The sequence below is a fragment of the Polypterus senegalus genome, chromosome 2 (genome assembly GCF_016835505.1).
Source record: "Polypterus senegalus isolate Bchr_013 chromosome 2, ASM1683550v1, whole genome shotgun sequence".
In the NCBI taxonomy this organism is placed as follows: domain Eukaryota; kingdom Metazoa; phylum Chordata; class Cladistia; order Polypteriformes; family Polypteridae; genus Polypterus; species Polypterus senegalus.
Window position 1 is genome coordinate 172,010,056 of NC_053155.1, and position 19,571 is coordinate 172,029,626.

The window sequence follows — 19,571 nt, forward strand, 5'->3', positions numbered from 1 at the left end:
AGTCTTCCAATCAATCATCCTCTGTCTTCCCTTCCTCTTCTTAATTCTGGTCTCAAGCACCTGAACTCTCTCAGGTGTGGTGCTACCCACTCCGTGGAGAGTGTGAAGTTGGGATTTTGACTGGGGCGATACACCTGTTACACCGTACTGTAGATGTCCCAAAATTTTGCCTGAAGAAGGTGCCTTAGCTGTCTTGAAAGCTTGCATATTGTAATCGGTTTAGTTAGCCAATAAAAGGTGTCATTTTTGCCTGGCTTCTCACTTCATCCATAATGACTAATACGGTACAACACCCTACTGCTATGCACTGATCCTTGAAATTTGATGTCCAATTAAGTAATACAAATCATTGTCTTCAAATTCGCTATACAGAGTCTGGGTGAGAATTTTCCCAGAAAGGTGCAATGATATGACAATAATGTACTTTAGTGTGAATTTCCATGGTAAGGTGTGGTACCCCAAAAAGGATTATTTAAAAATGATAATATGCAGTGATGCTAAGGCTCTCTGATAAGAAGGTCAAAATCTGTAGTCTAACAGCTTTAGTAAAAAATAGCTAATAGCTAAAACATTCAATCAAAGGACGCCTGTACTTGAAAGTTAATCCTGTGCTTTCTAATAAATGTATTTGTTGGTCAGGATTGCAGTGAGTCATTGCCTGTCATAGCAAGCATTTAGGTGCAAAGCAGGAACCAAATCTGAATGGGGCATCATTTCACTGTACAGCACACTCACACACAAACTGACACTCATTTAAACTTAGTCAGTTTGGAGTTGCATGAGAAAAATCAAAGTATCATAAAAAAAAACCCTCACAAAATTCTGCCTAGTGTATGCACAGTTTGCAGAATCATTATAGGACTGTGTGGGTGTTCTCTATGCCATCTGGTTTCTTTCGGCATCCAAAAACATTCATAGAACTCTAAACTGCCCTGATAGGAGTGAGTACGGGTGACTGTATTCTGCAATGGACTAGCATTTCACTTGGGGGTTGTTTTCTGTACTACGGCTATGTTTCCTGAATAGACTGCAATAGTTAGTTAATAAATATGGTAAAGATAAAACCCAAGCCCTGCCTGAAAAGCAATGCATTAATAGCAGTGGCTGAGGAAGCTTTACAACACTGTTGTTGGTGGACAGTTTGTTGGACTTCATATGCACACACAGAGTAAGCTATAAGTGCTGAATTTTACAATGCATAGCTTAAAAAAAGCTAAGAAAAACATGCATTCAGATGGAGATGTTGTAAAACTGACCAATATCAGATTAAATTCAGTTAAACACATTGATATCACAGTGACATTTTTAACTCTAAACTACAGTGCGTGAGAATTAATGTAAAGGATTATTCATGTCATGTAACTAGAGATGTGACTTCTTTTCAGCTGGATTTCAAGTATTATATTTCGTTGCCTTAAGTAAACCTTGGATATAAATGTATGGTCACAACAAAGAAACAAAGGGAATTTGCCGCTGATCACTGAAGACTAGCCACTGCCGACCATACTGGATCTGAACTGGTAATACAGATTTGTTCTTTACATTGTGCTTTTCCTGTAATGTGTATTGCATTTTCAGAGAATAATTGTTATATGGTTCATTACACTGCAGTGCTTAAAAATACAAATATATGTCAAAAGCTGTATATATGACAGATTCCAATTTTATTTAACATATTTCTATACTATTTTTTTGTTTTCTTTGGGATGTGGTATGACAGAATGATGTACAAGAAAGGAACTAATCTTGGACTGGCTGTCAGCACATCGTAGAGCAGACACACAGTCACACACTAACCATTTGTGTATGCTGGACAAATTCTGAGCTGCCAAGTAACTTGGCATGCATGTCTGGGAGATTTTGGATAAAGCACACAGAGAAAATTGATGCAGTGAGGATTTGCACATTGCAGATGGAAACTGACTAAGCAATGAATTGTCTTTAAGCCCATGGACCTGTAAGACTGCAGCAGTAACACCACACTCAGTGGCATTTCTGCATGAAGGATTCGTGAGAAACAGTCCCACAAAATGTTGTGCAAAATAAGGAATATATTTATCTCAGTAATTTAACTTATTAAAATATTTATGCAGTCCTTACAACAACCCAATGTTTGAGGCTGAAAGGATTTTCTTTAATTTTCCAACATATGCACTATGAAAGGCTATGGCATAATTATTGAGGAAGACATGCAACTGTCAGTTTAGCTGATCTGGCCACATGAAGCAAGCTAAAAAAAGCTGTTGGTGCATATCTGAAAGTAGGAAGAGATTTAAACTGCCGATATGATATCTCAAAGGGCAATGCTTGTGTAGAAAGAGATTGAGTTGGTCTTTTATTTCAGCTGTGAGTGAATAAATGCAGTTAGAATGTGGCAGTTGCAAGTTTCTTCATAAGTGGAGGAAAAACTCATCTCTGTCTAAGAGGACTCTTTTTTTTTTAACCCTAACCCTGACACTTTTTATCAGTCAATTTTTATTCACTATTTATTGAACCATTTCTTATATAAAACTAGGGGGCTTCGCTCGCCAACCTCTGTGTTTGGTTAATCGGATATACAATTTTCATTTTTTTTTTTGCTTTGGAATTGTTTCAATTTCATTATTTGCACTTTTACTTAAAAGCTTCACTAAAAACAATATTTTTTGGAGACACATTGTGACAACGCAACGTATAACTGTGAGCGAGTAGTATTGTTTCTGTTTCTCTAATAAATAATCCAACTTTTTCTAATGTTTGTCCCTGTGATTTATTGATTGTCATAGTAAAAGCTATTCTCATAGTAAACTGTAAACATTTTAATACGAATGGCATATCACAGTCTCGTTTGATAGGTAATGATATTCTTGGAATATATACATCACCTTTCTTTTTGCCTGTTAAAATTTGCATGGCTTCTCCATGATCATAAATATACACCTGACCGAAATGTGTATTCTTTGAAATTCAACTTGTCATTGCTTTAACTGTTCCAGGACCACAGATTTTCATAGCATATGGTCTATTTTTGACCTCGATTTGTCCTGCTCTTTTGTTTCTTGGTTGGCATTACCGAAGAAAATAATTTCCCTTCCTTGGCTGACATGTCAGTTGGTGTCACTGAAGGGAATGGATTCGATTCCTTCCCTGGTGTCTTGGTTGGCATCACTGGAGAGACTGATTTTACTTCCTTGCCAGGTGTCTTGGTTGGCATTACTGAAGAAAATAATTTCCCTACTTGGTTGACATGCTGGTTGGCATTGCTGAAGAGAATGGTTTTACTTCCTTGCCTTGTGTCGTGGTTGGCACTGCTGGAGAGAATAATTTTTCTTCCTTGCCTGATATCTTGGTTGGCATCACTGGGAAGGCTGATTTTACTTCGTTGCCTGGTGTCTTGGTTAGCATTACTGAAGATAACAATTTCTGTTCCTTGCCTGCCATCTTGGTTGGTGTCACTGAAAGGAATGGGTTAATTTCCTTGTTTGGTGTCTTGGATGACATTACCGAAAAAAATAATTTCTCTTCCTTGTCTGAAATCTTGGTTAAAGTCACTGAAGGGAATGGTTTCACTTCCTTCCATGTTGTCTTCGTTGGCATCACTAGAGAGAATAAATTATCTTCCTTGCCTGACATCTTGGTTGGAGACACTGAAGGAAATGGCCTCATTTCTTTTATCAGTGTCTTGGCTGGCATCACTGAAGTGAATGGTATTATTTCAATACTTGGTGTCTTGGTTGACATTACTGAAGAGAATAATTTCCCTTCCTTGCCTGACATCTTCATTGGTGTCACTACAGGAAATGGTTTCACTTCCTTGTCTGGCATTGTGGTTGGCATCAATGAAGGAAGTGGTTTAACTCCATTTTCTGCTGTTTTGCTTGGCTTAATTGTTTCATTTTTACATTTGTGACAAACACAACTTTCTAGCACCCTCTCCAATCCCTCATCCCCGTATCTTTCCCCCCCTTACAGCATCAATCAATACCCCGCTATCAGTCTTCCGTGCTGTACTGCTTTCCAGAATTTCTTTTGATAATATAGAGATGCATGTGAAACTAACTCATTTTAAATCTTTGTCTGTTGTTATGTCTCAAGAAAATATTTTTTGGGAATTGCCAGCATTTGTTTTGAACTCATTTCTCTGGTCCTTTCTGTTTACAAAATCTCCTTGTTTTGCTAATCTTTAGTTCTAACATGAGTCACCATACTACTAGTCTTTAGTAACACACATACAGTATATATAGATTGAGAGTACAGTATATTCACTCTAGTCATCAACTGTTACCTAAAGCCCAAAGTGAATCCTGTGCATTATATTAGAAGGTGTTCAGGTTTCTATTTAGCCAAGATGTGGTTCAGTACCTCATGGGTCTAAATAAAAACACAAATTTTAATTAATTTCTAACAGTAGGGGTAAGCCAATGGCCAGTTGTTATTTTGTCATGTTATTTCTGTATCTGAGTAAGATTTTTCTGCTTACATTCCAATCACAGGTATAATAAGCTAATGTGCAAGTCTTAATTGGCCTTGTTTAAGTGAATGGGTACTAAGACAGTTTTTCATCCAGTACTGCTGAAACAGACTATTCCCACTTCACCTTGGGTTTCATAGTAGATTTATTTTGTTATTTAATCTATCAGAAATAAGAGTTTTTGTTGTATTTCCCAATACTGTAGATCCCTTACCGGAAAAGTTACTTGTCCCTTGCTCATGGTCTATCATCATCCTGCGACAGAGTTGTTTATATGTGTATGGAATGATAATTAAGCTGACACCATTTTCCTTTATATTTAGTGACTAACGAAGCACAAAATATTAGAGGTATGGCAAATTAAGTAGTAAACAGTTCCTTCTTTTACTGTAACTAAAACTTAAAAGACAGGAAGCAATAAATTACTAGTGCACTTTTTTCACCACGTAAGCATGTACATGGCACATCTATTCATAACAAGGACCTCATTTGTTAGGCCATTTGAGTCTTACTGGTATTCTCTGTTTGACATTCAAAAGTTCTTTTGTACCAAGTAAAAAAAATAATACAGACTTTTCAGACTTTCCATATTGTTTAATCGTCTTTTTCTGTGATAGGACATACAACAAAGTTCAGAATGTCTGGAATTTACTCATCAGGGTAAAGAATTGTAATGTGAAGGGTGTTTTATAGTTAGAAATTGGCCACTTCTGCTTCTTGCAGCAAACGTTACCATGTGCCTAATTGTCTTAGTTTCACTTAGAAAAGTAGCATGAGTGGGTTTATTTCTATAGTTTGCTACAATTTGAATGAATTCAGGTTTCACAAAATAAATTCACTAAATAAATGTGACTAAATCTTTTTTGTTAAAATGCAGGGAATGTAAATTTATAATAAAAATTCATTCAGTACTGTATTTTCTCATATAATTGATCCTTTGTTCTCTTTTCCCAACAGAGATGCTTAACATGATGATGGTCTTGACACTTACCATTTTCCTAGTGACCTGTTCTTTTGCACAAATAGAGCGTAAGTATGCAGTAAAATATATTTTGATTTTCAAACTATGAAATAACTGTGTTTCCCTTTAAAGGCCCGTGCAGCCAGAGCTAATCCTACCACCATTAGCCCATACAGTGATCCCTCGCTATATCGCGCTTCGACTTTCGCGGCTTCACTCTATCGCGGATTTTAAATATAAGCATATCTAAATATATATCACAGATTTTTCGCTGGTTTGCGGATTTCTGTGGACAATGGGTCTTTTAATTTATGGTACATGCTTCCTCAGTTTGTTTGCCCAGTTGATTTCATACAAGGGATGCTATTGGCGGATGGCTTAGAAGCTACCCAATCAGAGCATGTATTACATATTAACTAAAACTCCTCAATGATATAAGATATGCTTCCCACGCGGTGCTCGATTGTTTGCTTTTTTCTGTCTCTCACCCTCTCTGACATTCTCTGCCTGACGGAGGGGGTGTGAGCACAGAGGCTGTTTGCCTAGAAGATACGGACACTCCTCTACGAAATGCTGCTTTATCGCGGTGCTTCAGCATACTTAAAAGCATGTATTGATTTTTTGATTGTTTGCTTTTCTTATCGAGCGCTCCCTCTGACATTTTCTGCTCCTGACGGCGCTCCTTTGAAGAGAAGATATGTTTGCATTCTTTTAATTGTGAGAAAGAACTGTCATTTCTGTTTAGTCATGGAGCACAGTTTAAACTTTTGACTAAAGGGTGTTATTTCATGTCTAGAGGGCTCTAATAATGTTAACAGTGTGGGAGAGTTTGTATGGTTATTTTTATATATTTTAAGCCCTTATAAACATATGGTTTCTACTTCGCGGATTTTCACCTATCGCAGGGGGGTCTGGAACACAACCCCCGCGATTGAGGAGGGATTACTGTAGACAGAATAGTAAATGGGTCACTAGTCCTTATTTAGATGAACTTACTCATGTACCTGTGAGTATTCAGTCCATTAAATGCATGTGTAACTATTTTCATGCATAACTGTAGATTTTGTTGTCACACAGTTATCAGTTCTTTCATTTTCAGAACTCACTTATTACAATGCAAGGTTCCAATAAGCTTGCACATTGAGTTTCAGACAAGGACCAGCTGTGGACCCAGTGTCAGTCCATCACGAATAGTTATGCAATGTGAACTAAATGCATGTAATTTTAAAACCTAATATTTTATTTAAAGTCCAACTGCCATCCAAAGCAGCATGTAGTTCAAAAAAGTAAATGTCCTGTTATTTAAAAGCCCTCCCCAACACACACTACAACTCTGAGATTAAAACTACTATTTGCAGTCTTATGTCAGAGCAAAAAAAAAAACCAGAATTTACAAAAAGGAAGACTGAAGTAGGGCGGAACGGTGGCACAGTGGGTAGTGCTTCTGCCTCGCAGTTAGGAGACCTGGGTTCACTTCCTGAATCCTCCATGCATGGAGTTTGCATGTTCTTCCCGTGTCTGCGTGGGTTTTCTCCCACAGTCCAAAGACATGCAGGTTAGGTGCATTGGCAATCCTAAATTGTCCTTAGTGTGTGCTTGGTGTGTGTGTGTGCCCTGTGTTGGCTGGGGTTGGCTCCAGCAGACCCCCGTGACCCTGTAGTTAGGATATAGCGGGTTGGATAATGGATGGATGGAAGACTGAAGTAAAACAATCAGTGTATGTAAGAAACACAATAAATATTACTCCTTGCAGGAAAGCACCTGCAGTAAAATCCCCAGAGCTACCTACTACAATAATATGGAAAAAGCTTAATTAATTAAAACAAATAAATGGTTAAAACATAGTAGCTTAACAGGAAGACCAAAGGAGAGCCCAGCCACAGGGGATGCACAAACCAGTGTGTTTCTTTGTGCCGGTCCCAAGCCTGGATAAATGGGGAGGGTTACGTCAGGAAGGGCATCGGGCGTAAAATTTTGCCAAATCAATATGCGGACAAGATGATCCACTGTGGTGACCTCTAGCGGGAGCAGCCTGAAAGAAGAAGAAGAGAAGAACAGGAACACCAAAGGAGAGATATTTATCTAAAGGACCTAACAAACAGTCCTAAGATCTATGGGAATCAAATGGCTCTTCTGGCTCAACCCCGAACTCAGTCCTCGCTAAGTGCACTGTCGTTCATGAAAGCTTTCTTTGTTTCCAGTCTCCTTTTCTCTTCTTCACCTGTATCCAGTCGGTGACCTGTGCCACTCTAGTGAATGACACTTGTTTTCTGCCCTACTTGAGAACATTTATGTTAGGCAGAATGTCCAGTGTGGGCTGGGTGGTCTTCTTACCTGGTAAACCCTACCTTTTTTTTTTTTTTGTCTTGCTTAAATAAAGTTGTTTTTTTTCTGTCCACCAACGGGCTTCATAATTGGACTGTTATTTAGAGACTTAAAAAGTAATTCTATATTTAAGGACTCTTAATCATATATCTTGTGTACGTGTGCATTATTTAGTTTTTGTAGACTATTTCTGCATTAATTTTTCTTATTTAATTTTAATTTGCTTTTCCTGGCATGTAACTACTTTCTGGACATCTTATAAAGCACTTTGAGGTGCATGGTTTGTATGAAAATGTGTAACAGAAATAAATGTTGTTGTTGTTGTTGTTGTTGCAGATAGTTGAATCACCTGTCCATCCAGTGACATTGTGTAGTATATGGAAGAAATGTGTTTGCGTTTAATTAGATTTTTTAATTTTGTTTTGCTGAGTTATTTATTTTGATTTCATGTTTAGATTCTTTTATAGTTTTTTTAGGTGCCAACATTTGTGAGGTCAGCAGAAATACATTGTAAAATATGGTAGCAAGAATAACAAAATCAGTACTTAATCAATAAAAAACCTGCATGAGAGTCATAGCTTTTGAAAACTAACAAAAATAAAAAGAGAATCAGTTAGAGAAGAAATTGAAAAATGAAAACAAGTGTCATTCACTAGAGTGGCACAGGTCACTGGATACAGGTGAAGAAGAGAAAAGGAGACTGGAAGTCCAAGTAACTTTTTTTTGCATGTCAACACCCTTGACAATTGTTCAGCCTACTCCTACGTGAAGAATTAAAAAAAATCTCTGCCACTCTGGTCCGTGGAACCTGCGGTTACACTTTACTCGTTACAGTAACTCAGGCTTAAGTAATGATCGTAATCAGCAATCAACATGCAGTCACTTTTTTGTGATTTTTGTTCTTTTCTTAAAATTTATTCCATCTACATTATCTATGAATAATATTCTTGTATATTTCTACCAGTTGCAAGAAAGGGGAAAAACACAATCTGAATGTTTTTTTCCAAATTGTTTCTTACATTTTTTCCCATTTTCAGTTTACATTTAAAATTAGGTTGGGTCATCTATTGGACAGTTTTGTAATTTAAATTACCTTTGTATTACATAGTACCTTAGAAATTCAAGAACAGCAATAATTCCTACATTTTGTATCTTGTTAAAGGATTCAGATAACACAGGAAAGTTTTGTGGACAGCTGCCGGTATACTTGAAGTAGGCTACTGAATGTGAAGGGTTTGGTTCAAAACTGACATGGTCTTGACAGACTTCAATCCAAAAATAGAACAACTGAGAGCAGTTTTAAAGTCAGATAGGGGAAGTGATGTCATTAGGACAGGAAGTGGAAGTGATGTCCTTGGGGTCTGCACCAGAAATTACGTCACTGGGGCTGGAAATAGAAATGATGTCTTTGAGTCCAGGCAAAATGTCCAGTGGTTGGTCTGCCGATGGAAAGGAGGACAGATCAGTGCACTCTGCCACCCCCTGATCTGGCATGGAATTACCCCTTTTCGAGCCCTTCAGTTGCCTCCCATGCATACATGTGTGACAATGTGTGATATGAAATTCATCCCAAACTAAGTTTTTTCTTTTCTTTTTTTACACAGATGTAAAAAATGAAACAATTAAGCCAAGCAAAACAGCAGAAAATGGAGTTAAACCACTTCCTTCATTGAGGCCAACCACAATGCCAGACAAGAAAGTGAAACCATTCCCTGTAGTGACACCAATGAAGATGTCAGGCAAGGAAGGGAAATTATTCTCTTCAGTGATGCCAGCCAAGACACTGATAAAAGACATGAGGCCATTTCTTTCAGTGTCTCCAACCAAGATGTCAGGCAAGGAAGATAATTTATTCTCTCCAGTAATGCCAACAAAGACAACATGGAAAGAAGTTAAACCATTCCCTTCAGTGACACTAAGCAAAATTTCAGACAAGGAAGAGAAATTATTTTTTTCGGTAATGCCATCCAAAACACCAGGCAAGGATGTAAAATCATTCTGCTCAGTGATACCAACCAAGACACCAGTAAAAGAAATTAACCCATTCCTTTCAGTGACACCAATCAAGATAGCAGACAAGGAACAGAAATTGTTATCTTCAGTAATGCCAACCAAGACATCAGGCAACAAAGTAAAATCAGCCTCTCCAGTGATGCCAACCAAGATATTAGGAAAGGAAGTAAAACCATTCTCTTCAGCAATGCCAATCAAGACACCAGTAAAAGAAATGAAACCATTCCCTTCAGTGACACCAACCGACATGTCAGCCAAGGAAGAAGCAAAAATTATTCTCTTCAGTGAAACCAGCTGACATGTCAACCAACCAAGACACCAGGCAAGGTAAAAGTCCAGTGAAACCCAGGAAAGGAAGAAAAGTTATTCTCTTCAGCAGTGCCAACCATGACACCAGGCAAGGAAGTAAAACCATTCTCTTCAGCAATGCCAACCAAGACACCAGTAAAAGAAATGAAACCATTCCCTTCAGTGACACCAGCTGACATGTCAACCAAGGAAGGGAAATTATTCTCTTCAGTAATGCCAACCAAGACACCAAGGAAAATCACATGCCAACCAAGATATCAGGAAAGGAAGTCAACAGTGCCAACCATGACACCAGTCTCTCCAGTAATGCCAACTAAGACACCAGGGAAGGAATCGAATCCATTCCTTTCAGTGACACCAACCAAGATATCACGCAAGGAAGAAAAATTATTCTCTTCAGCAGTGCCAACCATGACACCAGGCAAGGAAGTAAAATCAACCTCTCCAGTGATGCCAACCAAGATATCAGGAAAGGAAGAAAAATTATTCTCTTCAGCAATGCCAACCATGACACCAGTCACCGAAGTAAAATCAGCCTCTCCAGTGATGCCAACCAAGATATCAGGAAAGGAAGAAAAATTATTCTCTTCAGCAGTGCCAACCATGACACCAGGCAAGGAATTAAAACCATTCTCTTCAGCAATGCCAACCAAGACACCAGTAAAAGAAATGAAACCATTCCCTTCAGTGGCACCAACCGACATGTCAACCAAGGAAGGGAAATTATTCTCTTCAGTAATGCCAACCAAGACACCAGGCAAGGAACTAAAACCATTCTCTTCAGTAATGCCAACCAAGACACCAGTAAAAGAAATTAAACCATTCCTTTCAGTGACACCAACTGACATGTCAACCAAGGAAGGGAAATTATTTTCTTCAGTAATGCCAACCAAGACACCAGGCAACAAAGTAAAATCAGCCTCTCCAGTAATGCCAACCAAGATATCAGGAAAGGAAGAAAAATTATTCTCTTCAGCAGTGCCAACCATGACACCAGGCAAGGAAGTAAAACCATTCTCTTCAGCAATGCCAACCAAGACACCAGTAAAAGAAATGAAACCATTCCCTTCAGTGGCACCAACCGACATGTCAACCAAGGAAGGGAAATTATTCTCTTCAGTAATGCCAACCAAGACACCAGGCAAGGAAGTAAAATCAGTCTCTCCAGTAATGCCAACCAAGACACCAGGCAACGAAGTAAAATCAGCCTCTCCAGTAATGCCAACCAAGATATCAGGAAAGGAAGAAAAATTATTCTCTTCACCAGCGCCAACCATGACACCAGGCAAGGAACTAAATCCATTCTCTTCAGCAATGCCAACCAAGACACCAGTAAAAGAAATGAAACCATTCCCTTCAGTGACACCAGCTGACATGTCAACCAAGGAAGGGAAATTATTCTCTTCAGTAATGCCAACCAAGACACCAGGCAAGGAAGTAAAATCAGTCTCTCCATTGATGCCAACCAAGACACCAGGCAAGGAAGTAAGACCATTCTCTTCAGCAATGCCAACCAAGACACCAGTAAAAGAAATGAAACCATTCCCTTCAGTGGCACCAACCGACATGTCAACCAAGGAAGGGAAATTATTCTCTTCAGTAATGCCAACCAAGACACCAGGCAAGGAACTAAAACCATTCTCTTCAGTAATGCCAACCAAGACACCAGTAAAAGAAATTAAACCATTCCTTTCAGTGACACCAACTGACATGTCAACCAAGGAAGGGAAATTATTTTCTTCAGTAATGCCAACCAAAACACCAGGCAACAAAGTAAAATCAGCCTCTCCAGTAATGCCAACCAAGATATCAGGAAAGAAAGAAAAATTATTCTCTTCAGCAGTGCCAACCATGACACCAGGCAAGGAAGTAAAACCATTCTCTTCAGCAATGCCAACCAAGACACCAGTAAAAGAAATGAAACCATTCCCTTCAGCAATGCCAACCAAGACACCAGGCAAGGAAGTAAGACCATTCTCTTCAGCAATGCCAACCAAGACACCAGTAAAAGAAATGAAACCATTCCCTTTCAGTGACACCAACTGACATGTCAACCAAGGAAGGGAAATTATTTTCTTCAGTAATGCCAACCCAGACACCAGGCAACGAAGTAAAATCAGCCTCTCCAGTAATGCCAACCAAGATATCAGGAAAGGAAGAAAAGTTATTCTCTTCAGCAGTGCCAACCATGACACCAGGCAAGGAAGTAAAACCATTCTCTTCAGCAATGCCAACCAAGACACCAGTAAAAGAAATGAAACCATTCCCTTCAGTGACACCAACTGACATGTCAACCAAGGAAGGGAAATTATTCTCTTCAGTAATGCCAACCAAGACACCAGGCAAGGAAGTAAAATCAGTCTCCAGTAATGCCAACCCATTCAGCATCCCAACCAAGACACCAGGCAAGGAAGTAAGACCATTCTCTTCAGCAATGCCAACCAAGACACCAGTAAAAGAAATGAAACCATTCCCTTCAGTGACACCAGCTGACATGTCAACCAAGGAAGGGAAATTATTCTCTTCAGTAATGCCAACCAAGACACCAGGCAAGGAAGTAAAATCAGTCTCTCCATTGATGCCAACCAAGACACCAGGCAAGGAAGTAAGACCATTCTCTTCAGCAATGCCAACCAAGACACCAGTAAAAGAAATGAAACCATTCCCTTCAGTGACACCAACCAACATGTCAACCAAGGAAGGGAAATTATTTTCTACAGTAATGCCAACCAAGACACCAGGCAGGGAAGTAAAATCAGTCTCTCCAGTAATGCCAACTAAGACGCCAGGGAAGGAATCGAATCCATTCCTTTCAGTGACACCAACGAAGATATCACGCAAGGAAGAAAAATTCTCTTCAGCAGTGCCAACCATGACACCAGGCAAGGAAGTAAGACCATTCTCTCCAGTAATGCCAACTAAGACACCAGGGAAGGAATCGAATCCATTCCTTTCAGTAACACCAACCAAGATATCAGGAAAGGAAGAAAAATTATTTTCTTCAGTAATGCCAACCAAGACACCAGGCAACGAAGTAAAACCATTCTCTTCAGCAATGCCAACCAAGACACCAGTAAAAGAAATGAAACCATTCCCTTCAGTGGCACCAGCTGACATGTCAACTAAGGAAGGGAAATTATTCTCTTCAGTAATGCCAACCAAGACACCAGGCAAGGAAGTAAAATCAGTCTCTTCATTGATGCCAACTAAGACACCAGGCAAGGAAGTAAGACCATTCTCTTCAGCAATGCCAACCAAGACACCAGTAAAAGAAATGAAACCATTCCTTTCAGTGACACCAACTGACATGTCAACCAAGGAAGGGAAATTATTTTCTTCAGTAATGCCAACCAAGACACCAGGCAACAAAGTAAAATCAGCCTCTCCAGTAATGCCAACCAAGATATCAGGAAAGGAAGAAAAATTATTCCCTTCTGCAGTGCCAACCATGACACCAGGGAAGGAATCGAATCCATTCCTTTCAGTGGCACCAACCAACATGTCAACCAAGGAAGGGAAATTATTCTCTTCAGTAATGCCAACCAAGACACCAGGCAAGGAAGTAAAATCAGTCTCTCCATTGATGCCAACCAAGACACAAGGGAAGGAATCAAATCTATTCCTTTCAGTGACACCAACCAAGATATCACGCAAGGAAGAAAAATTATTCTCTTCAGCAGTGCCAACCATGACACCAGGCAAGGAAGTAAAACCATTCCCTTCAGCATTGCCAACCGACATGTCAGCCAAGGAAGGGAAATTATTTTCTTCAGTAATGCCAACCAAGACACCAGGCAGGGAAGTAAAATCAGCCTCTCCAGTAATGCCAAGCAAGATATCACGCAAGGAAGAAAACTTATTCGCTTCAGCAGTGCCAACCATGAAACCAGGCAAGGAAGTAAAACCATTCTCTTCAGCAATGCCAACCAAGACACCACTAAAAGAATTTAAACCATTCCCTTCAGTGACACCAACCGACATGTCAACCAAGGAAGGGAAATTATTTTCTTCAGTAATGCCAACAAAGACACCAGGCAGGGAAGTAAAATCAGCTTCTCCAGTGATGCCAAGCAAGATATCAGGCAAGGAAGAAAAATTATTCTCTTCAGCAGTGCCAACCATGACACCAGGCAAGGAAGTAAAATCAGTCTCTCCAGTGATGCCAACCAAGATATCAGGCAAGGAAGAAAAATCACTCACTTCAGTGATGCCAACCAAAACCACAGCCAAAGACGTTAATCTGCTTCCTTCAGACAAGCGAACCAAAGTTCCAGAAAAGGAAGCAAAACCATTTCCCCCAGAGAGGCCTAAAAGTAGAGACTGAATTTTAGCTAAGCACAATTAAAAGCACAGCAAATATCTGTTCTGAGGTCTCCTTATTAAACAATTTCCTTCTTCATTAAAGGCTTGTGTTATGATTACTGACTTTTCTTAATTTTGTGTGAATTACCCTATATGAATTTTTACAAAGTATATGTTTGTTTCAGGGTTTTGTGACTCAATAATTCTGAATTGTACATTAGTTCCTGGTTTCATAATAATCTTAAGAAGTCATTTATGTATTTTTTTAAGTTGTGATGCCATCTTTGTTTCTCTACAGGTGATGTAATTTCAGAGTACTGGTGTCAGGTGACTTCTAGGCAATCTGTCTGAGAATTTCCTGGAATGTGCTATGCATGTTATGTCATCAGAGCGAATGGTTAAAAGATCCTCACATCACTTTGCAATCCAAGATTGATGGATAATCTTGATTAATGTACAAATTAAAATTCCAATTGCTATCTTCCTGTTTTAAGAAAATTAGCTCTTCTATTAGATTCCTCTTTTCTGGATACAGTTTTTATTTTTGACAATGGAGAAAGCAACATTTCTGCCAGTCTTTACTTGATGTTAAGGCTATAAGGCTTTTATAGTCTTTGATGGCATTATTTGGATTTGTATATAAGCGCAGCTCCAGAATGGGCCTTGATTTGCTGTTCAGAGGCCTCAGTGTAAATAAACAATGCTGTCCTTGATGAAGGACAATTACAGAAACACTAAACAAAGTTGCACAAGTATGCTGGGTCTGTCATTATTTTCTAGCCCAATTAAGGCAGTGAAAGTCTATTTAGTATGACCACAATTCTTCTTATCTTCGATAATTCTGTAAAAAGGTCTCTACAGAAGAGAAGCTTACTGTAGAGAGATGTAAGCAATGCCAGAAAAGGTATAAACAGTAAAGGCTCCTGCTGAAGTTCAGATTATTTTTTGGTTAGAAGATAAGCGTGTTATCTAACTTGACTATACAATCTTAAAGGTATCAGTTCAGTTTTCTGTCATTTATTAATTTATTTACCCATTGCCTTTTTATTTGCCATATGACAAATGGTTGCAACTTTAAAATGTTACAACACTAACTGAAAATGATTGTTCATATATGTGATTTTCTTGTTGATTATAATGCAGTCTCAGAGGCCTTTGGTGATTGCACATTTTTGCACTAATTACGGATGCTCTGATCAGGTTTTTTTAAGACTGATACTGATCACCAATTTCGTATCACTTGTAGCAGTGCTCCCGTGGGAAGAACTCCTTTTCCCAGCAGCCCAAGGGGGATTACCTGCATAGGATGACTGAAACGGAAGTAGGGGCTATTGGGGACGAAACAGGCCAGTGGGAAATTTGAAAGTGGTGGTCAAACAGAGCGACAGGAGATCAGTGTTTTTGTGTATCCTGTCCAACTTGTTGTCTGAAAAGTCAGTTGTGCCCTGGATTGTTTCCCATGATAAATGGATTGTGTCGTGCCTGCCTGTTGTGTGTATAGTGGTGGATTCATTGTCGTGCGTCTTCAAAAGGAGTGCTCTTGCAAATCTCACCCATCGTCTCTCAGGACTACCGTTAGGACTGTTTCATTAATTTTCTTTGGAAGCTGTTTTCAAAATTGTCATCTTCACACCAGACCATTTCATCCGCTTTTGCTGTATTGGACTGTATAAGGATATTGTAGTTAGTGTTTATTGTTGAGGTTCATTGTTATATTACACCTGTATCATCTTAGGGGAAAGGGTAGGTTTGTCTGATTGTTGTTGTTGTGTATTGGATTTTCACTTAATATTGTAGCGACCCGTGGTCGAGTCTTGAAGATTTTCAAGCCGATTTCACCGTGCACCTCTTCCAAGCTGTCGGCTAGCGGATTGCCAGCATTAGGCACGCAGCTGTACCCAGCTTCTTGAGTAGCGACCCATACACCGCACGACACGCGCCTGTCCCATACAGCTTCCGCACTCGTGTCCCATACACCGCACGACTCGAGTGTCTCGCATTAATTGCTTAGATGAAATCTTAGCAATGAATAACAGCTCTGTCCTGTTGTATCTCTTTATTCACAGATAGCCAGAAGCAAAGCTCAAATTCATCCGCTTAACCACTGTCAAGGTTAACAACAAAACAACATTTCTTATCGGCGGTATCTATTTACATTTTTACAACCCCAGACGGCGATATCCCAACCCACCCCACCGGGCTGCGCACAAACACATATAACATTTACAACAGGAAAGACAATTACGAACTTAGTTAATCTTTACACAACATTAACTTTCACATAAATTTCCCATAAATACCCCACAACTATTTACATAATTTACCCACAAGGCGTCACTCCGCCAGCGCGGACTGCCGGGTTGCTACACAGCCCCCAAGAGGGTTAGTGTCCCCACAACCCTAATTTTCACAAACAAAGTCTGATAAATGTCCTGGCCGGCGGCGGACACATTTGGGCCTGCCTGACTCTTCATCACCCGTGCCAGGCTCAGTCCTGAGACTGTCAAGTTCTGTCTCGGCACCGAGGGTGGATGTTGGAGAGTTGCTTTGGTTTCCAATTCCTTCTGGTGCTGGGGCCAATGGGTGGTATGGTGCTAAGCGATCTTTATGTAGCACCACCCGCCTGCCCTCCAGGCATTCGGACTCGAAAACAACTTCTGAAATTATGTCCAGAATTTCTCCCGGTCCCTGCCAATGGTGTGTCAGTTTTGGGGACAACCCCCGTTTCCTTTGTGGGCAAAAGACCCACACTTTGTCCCCTTGTTTGAAAGTTGGGCCATGAGCCCGATTGTCATATGCCCGTTTCTGACGGGCTCCAGCTCCCGCTAGTGCCTCCCTGGCCAGTTGATGCACGGTGTTCAGCCGCTCTTTTAGTCGTCAAAAATAATCCGTCCGTGACCGCCAGCAAGCTCAGGCTCAGGGGGCGAGCCAAACACCAAGTCCACCGGCGTGCGCATCTCCCTTCCGAACATCAGCCCCGCCGGTGTGCACTGACTCGATTCCTGAACAGCCGTCCTATACGCCCACAAGACCAGAGGCAAATGTTGATCCCAGTCTCTGGTGTTGACTAGTGAGGATCGCAAGTTGGGCGGCCAGGTGCGGTTAAACCGCTCAACCAGTCCATCGCTTTGAGGGTGAAGGGAGTAGTCCGGTCTTCTTCACCCCCAGCCGCTGACACACCTCTTTAAACAACCGGCTCTCAAAGTTCCGCCCCTGGTCGCTGTGCAGTTCATTCGGCACCCCGAATCGAGTGAACATTTCGTCCAGCAACTTTTGAGCGGCGGTGGAGGCACTTTGATCTGAATGGCGTATGCCTCCGCCATTTGGTAAAGTAGTCCATCGCCACTAAAACGAAACGATTTCCGGCCTCTGTGGTAGGGAAAGGACCCAGCACATCTACCCCAATCCTCTCCATGGGAGCCCCGACGAGATATTGTTGGAGTGGCGCGTGAGAGCGTTGGCCTGGTCCCTTCTGCGCCGTACAAACGTCACAGCAGTGGACGTGCATTTCCGCATCTTGTCGACATCCCGGCCAATAGAATCGCTGCCGCAGCCGACGCACTGTCTTTGCGTTTCCAAAGTGCCCAGATCCAGCGGCTCCATGGACCCAATGGAGGACCGTTGTACGTAAAGCCTGGGGAACCAGAAGTTGCAGACGGTCAGTCCCTCCCCTTGGTGCCTGCCATCTTCTGTAAATTACACCATCGTGTAACTCCAGGCTGCCCCACTGCGAATGTAACAACTTAAGTTCCGGCCCCTGGGAAGATACGGTTTGCCAATCGGGCATTCCTGTGTCTCCAGCCAACCCCTGACCTTCTCCAGCACTTGGTCGTCTGCTTGTAGTTGCCGTATCTGGTCGATGGTGAATGGTTCCCTGCCCCATCAGTGTCCTCTAGCCCGGCTGCTGCTGACGAGGGTCCCATACCCCTTTCTTCTTGCCGGCTGCAATATCGACAGTCATTGAGGACGCATGGTCGCCTGGAGAGGGCATCAGCATTTGCATGCTGCCGTCCTGGTCGGTGTTGCACCTCAAAATCAAACTCCTGCAGTATTTCTATCCACCTTGCTACCTGGCCCTCAGGTTGCCGAAAGTTTAACAGCCATGTAAGGCTAGCATGGTCAGTTCGAATCGTAAACTTCGTGCCCAAAAGGTAAGGCTTGAAGTGTCGCACTGCCAAGATCACTGCCAGTAGTTCCCGCCGGTAACGCAGTAGTTTCTCTCCGGCCGACTGAGGCTGCAGCTATAGTAGGCCACCACTCTTTCTCCGGTCTCCCCCTCCTGGGAGAGTACTGCGCCAACCCCCACATTACTGGCGTCCGTGTCCAAAATAAAGGGTTGGTTGGGGTCGGGGTAAGCCAGGATCGGTGCACTGGTAAGAGCAGTTTTTAATTGTTGAAGGCAGCGGCGCAGTCCTCTGTCCACCGAACTGTTGGCCCTTACTGTCAGCTGGTGCAAGGGGCTAGCAATAGTGGCAAAGTTTCTCACGAATCTCGGTAGTATGAGGCTAAGCCCAGAAAGCTCCGCAGCTCGGTAATGTTGGCTGGTGGGGCCAGTTGCTCACGGCAGTCACCTTTGTTGGGTCGGTAGCCACTCCACTCTCGCTAACCACATGTCCCAGAAACTGAGTCTGTCTGGAGAGGAGGTTACATTTGCGGGTTCAACCGCAACCCGGCGCACTGAATAGCTGTCAAGACTTCCCGTAAGTTGTGGATAGCCTGATCAAAGTCTCTGGCATGGATTAACAAATCGTCCAGATAGACCACACACCGGGTTCGGGGAATGTCTTTCAGGACCCGCTCCATCAGTCTTTCAAAAGTGGCTGGTGCATTACACAGCCCAAACGGCATCACCTTGAATTGCCACAACCCTTGCCCTATGGTGAATGCGGTTTTATGTCGGTCCTCTGGTGACAGTTCCACTTGCCAATACCCACTGCGCAAGTCCAAGCTGCTGAACCAGCAGGATCCAGCCACATAATCCAAGGCATCATCGATGCGTGGCAGTGGGTATGAGTCTTTTCTAGTGACTTCGCTTAACCTCCGAAAGTCCACACAGGGGCGCCAACCCCCCGTTTTCTTACGTACCATAACCATTGGTGCAGCCCAGGGGCTGTCCGAGGGCTCAATAACATCGTTGGCTGCCATCTCACGAATCATTTCCTCGGCAGCTTGACGCTTCGCAAGAGGCAATCGGTGGGGGCGCAAACGAAT

General features: G+C 41.5%; 2 protein-coding genes across 2 annotated transcripts; both read left to right on the forward strand.

The window, feature by feature from the left end:
- Nucleotides 1-1,143: 1,143 nt before the first annotated feature.
- On the forward strand, nucleotides 1,144-10,047 carry LOC120524436 (putative uncharacterized protein DDB_G0290521). Its single transcript, XM_039746289.1, has 4 exons — nucleotides 1,144-1,168; nucleotides 1,386-1,520; nucleotides 5,408-5,479; nucleotides 9,341-10,047. The coding sequence occupies exons 3-4, from the start codon at nucleotides 5,410-5,412 to the stop codon at nucleotides 10,045-10,047; spliced, it is 777 nt and encodes a 258-aa protein (XP_039602223.1). The 5' UTR covers nucleotides 1,144-1,168; nucleotides 1,386-1,520; nucleotides 5,408-5,409.
- Nucleotides 10,048-10,592: 545 nt separating this feature from the next.
- On the forward strand, nucleotides 10,593-14,391 carry LOC120523542 (muscle M-line assembly protein unc-89-like). The gene is made up of 2 exons (XM_039744943.1): nucleotides 10,593-11,724; nucleotides 13,226-14,391. The coding sequence occupies exons 1-2, from the start codon at nucleotides 10,605-10,607 to the stop codon at nucleotides 14,380-14,382; spliced, it is 2,277 nt and encodes a 758-aa protein (XP_039600877.1). The 5' UTR covers nucleotides 10,593-10,604; the 3' UTR covers nucleotides 14,383-14,391.
- Nucleotides 14,392-19,571: the final 5,180 nt, after the last annotated feature.